Here is a 3268-nt window from a genome sequence, read left to right as displayed (position 1 = left end):
CAGGGGTCAGGAGCCAGAGAATCGTTGTCAGCCAGGCCAGGGGTCAGGAGCCAGAGAATCGTTGTCAACCAGGCCAGGGGTCAGGAGCCAGAGAATCATAGTCAACCAGGCCAGGGGTCAGGAGCCAGAGAATCGTTGTCAGCCAGGCCAGGGGTCAGGAGCCAGAGAATCGTTGTCAGCCAGGCCAGGGGTCAGGAGCCAGAGAATCGTCGTCAACCAGGCCAGGGGTCAGGAGCCAGAGAATCGTCATCAACCAGGCCAGGGGTCAGGAGCCAGAGAATCGTTGTCAGCCAGGCCAGGGGTCAGGAGCCATATTGTCAAAAGTATCAAGTTTGCACAGTTCATTTGAAAGATGAAAAATGAAATAATCATTACTTATGGAGTGTGTGGTAAACTTCAAAGCAGTCTTTAAGGCACAGGGAAGGTTTGGATGCACATTGTGGACAATAATATCTGGAATCTCTTCTCATGTGATGTTTGCTACAAATTTTACATCTTCTTTGAGGATACGGTTTGGATGGAGTAGGGGGGATTGGCGCAGGAAAATGCTTGTCACGAAATCGTGCAACGTCCTCACAATCTTGGTCTGTGGTTTGGGCTTTATATCCAGATTCGAAAATCAGTGAAGTTATTATTTGTTCTTGGAACTTAAGATAGGAGTCCCCATGGCCTGATTTTTTGAAGATAACATAGGAATTATACATGGCCATTTGCAGGAGGTAAATTCCTACTTTTTTGTACCAGGCCCTGGTCTTTCTTAGGATCAAATATGGTGCCATCATTTGGTCTGAAAAGTCAACAGCACCCATATATTGACTGTATTCTGCAATGGCCACTGGCTTTTGGATTTGCTGTCTTCGACTTTGACATGTCATGGTAGCCTCCGTGTGGATGGTCGATAGCATCAGGACATCCCTTTTGTCTTTGTATTTTAAAGAGAGAAGCTCATTGCTTCGGAGACTGCAGGATTCCCCCCTTTTTAATTTTGTGTTTAGGACCTGTGATGGCAGACCTTTTTGATTTAGCCTCACAGTGCCACAGGCCATAGTCTGTGCTGTATAAAGAAACTTAAAAAGTGGAACACCACTGTAAAAATTATCCTCGTACAGGTGGTACCCTTTATGTAAAAGGGGATTAACCAGGTCCACAACTATTTTTCCGCTGGTACCCATGTCTGGCGGGCACCCAGCAGGCTCCAACGAGCTATCTTTTCCCTCATATACCCGAAAGGAATAAGTGTATCCAGTGCCACTTTCACATAATTTGTACACTTTAACCCCGTACCTGGCCCGCTTACTGGGAATATACTGCTTAATGGCGAGCCTGCCGTGAAAGGGCACAAGGGACTCATCCACTACAATTTCTCGGCCGGGCATATAAACTTCAGGAAATTTTTGGTTGAGGTGGTTCAGAAGAGGTCTTAGTTTTAAAAGATGATCAAAGGATGGGTCACTGCGCTTAACGGCGTTTGCTTTATTATTGAAATGCAGAAACCTCATTAGCTGTTCATAACGACCTCGGGTCATTGTTGCCTGCTAGATGGGCATAGAGTGAATCGAGTCTTTACACCAGTACAGCCGTAGTTGTGGTTTGTGTGTTAGGCCCATATTGAAAGTGAGTCCGAGGAAAACTTAAAGCTCAGGTACTGTTGTTGGTTTCCATTTAAATGTGTAGTAAGCAGTGGGGTTGGCAGCTGAAAATTGTTCAGCATAAATATTAGTCTGGTCAACAATATCTTGCAAGAAGGATTCTGTTAAAAACAGTTGAAAATAGTCTAGTGGCGTCATATCTGAGGTGTCCACTAATATCCCACTTGCTGCAGTGAATGGGGGAATACTGGGTTCTTCCATGTTTGCCGGAAACCAGAGTAGGTGAGTATTGTCACGTGGCACATCATCTCCCTCAGGTACCCTTGGCTGTGTGGTCTGCCTCACTGCCCCTGGACCATCTTCATTATCGCCACTGGTTCCAGCCAAACTGCCTGCTGTCCTCCTTTCTAGTAGATTTGATGGCCCTTCATCCCCAGAGTCGCTGCTGATGGCAGGAACAGCGATCGCAGACTGCACCCCTCTCATAACTTTCTTAGCCGGTGGCCCTGCGTATTCAGAACTGGAGTCACTGCCTGTTAGCGACTCATTGTCAGGGAGCCAGTCAGTGCCCGACTCCTCTCCACTTTCCTCTTCACTAGTACTGCTGGTTTGGAGAATGACCAGTGCCTCCTCTACGGTATAGTGCCTCTTCGCCATTTTTAGTGGTATGCAGGAAAGTACAAAAAGGGTTTTTTTTTGGGGGGGGGGGGGGGGTAGAGCTACACTCTACGTCAATCTAAAAAAATGTGGAGGAAAAGATGACTGACTCTGGGAGTTATGGGGTTAATTGGTATAGGGTATGGAAGCTGGTATTTATAAAAAGAATGTACCTAAATCTCTGCAAATACACTGCAGCATCTCTTCTGTCACCTCAGTCACCTCAGAAGACAGAATGACAGGCTTCTGAGGTAACTGAGCACTTGAAGGTATTTTGTAAATATTTTTGTTACTTTTATAAGAATGATTACTGCCATTGGCTGCAGCAGCAATCAATCTTATAAGAGGCAATCTGATTGGCATTTCATACTTGGGACAGTAGGTGGGGCTGCATCACACAGAATGCTCACTGTGATTGGTCACAACAGTGATCATTCATATTTACTATGATTTGATTGGTTCTGGGAAGAAATTCTCCCAGTAACCAATTTAAGGGGAGGCCTGGAGGAGAAACACTTGTGCACACTATGGCACAACACAGGGGCCAGGATGGGGCAGATCCACAGGTACAAGGGGCAGGATCGATCACTGCAGCAGTGATTGATCAAACTTTATTACATGGGGACACTCCAGAGTGACAGGCGCGCACGGGAGCACGCGTGCACGCCTACTCAAGCCAGGCAATGTTTACTTTTGATCGATCACTGCTTTTGGCTGTAGCAGTGATCAATCCCCGGGGGGGGCAACTTTGAATACAGGGAACAATGTTCCCACACCAGCGGCAGCATGCGCACGCGCAGGCACGCACCCGATCGCGCGCAGAAGCGCAGCAGTCTATTTTTACTATGATTGATTACTGCTTCTGGCTGCAGCGGTGATCAATCATGAAGGGGGGCACTCTGAATGGTTTTGGGAGCTTCAGTTCCCAACAACCATTCATTCTAGATACATAGGAACGTGGGGGAATACGTTAGATCATGCACAGCCTGTGCACAAGGCATTGTTTACATCCTAATGAATGA

General features: G+C 46.8%; 1 protein-coding gene across 1 annotated transcript; it reads right to left on the bottom strand.

Annotated features, from left to right (window-relative positions):
- Positions 1 to 371: 371 nt before the first annotated feature.
- Positions 372 to 1526, bottom strand: LOC137545163 (piggyBac transposable element-derived protein 4-like). Its single transcript, XM_068266276.1, has one exon. It carries the CDS (start codon positions 1524 to 1526, stop codon positions 372 to 374), a length of 1155 nt encoding a protein of 384 aa, XP_068122377.1.
- Positions 1527 to 3268: the final 1742 nt, after the last annotated feature.

This window comes from Hyperolius riggenbachi, chromosome 2, assembly GCF_040937935.1.
Source record: "Hyperolius riggenbachi isolate aHypRig1 chromosome 2, aHypRig1.pri, whole genome shotgun sequence".
Taxonomy (NCBI): domain Eukaryota; kingdom Metazoa; phylum Chordata; class Amphibia; order Anura; family Hyperoliidae; genus Hyperolius; species Hyperolius riggenbachi.
This window is presented reverse-complemented; position numbering and strand designations above follow the sequence as displayed.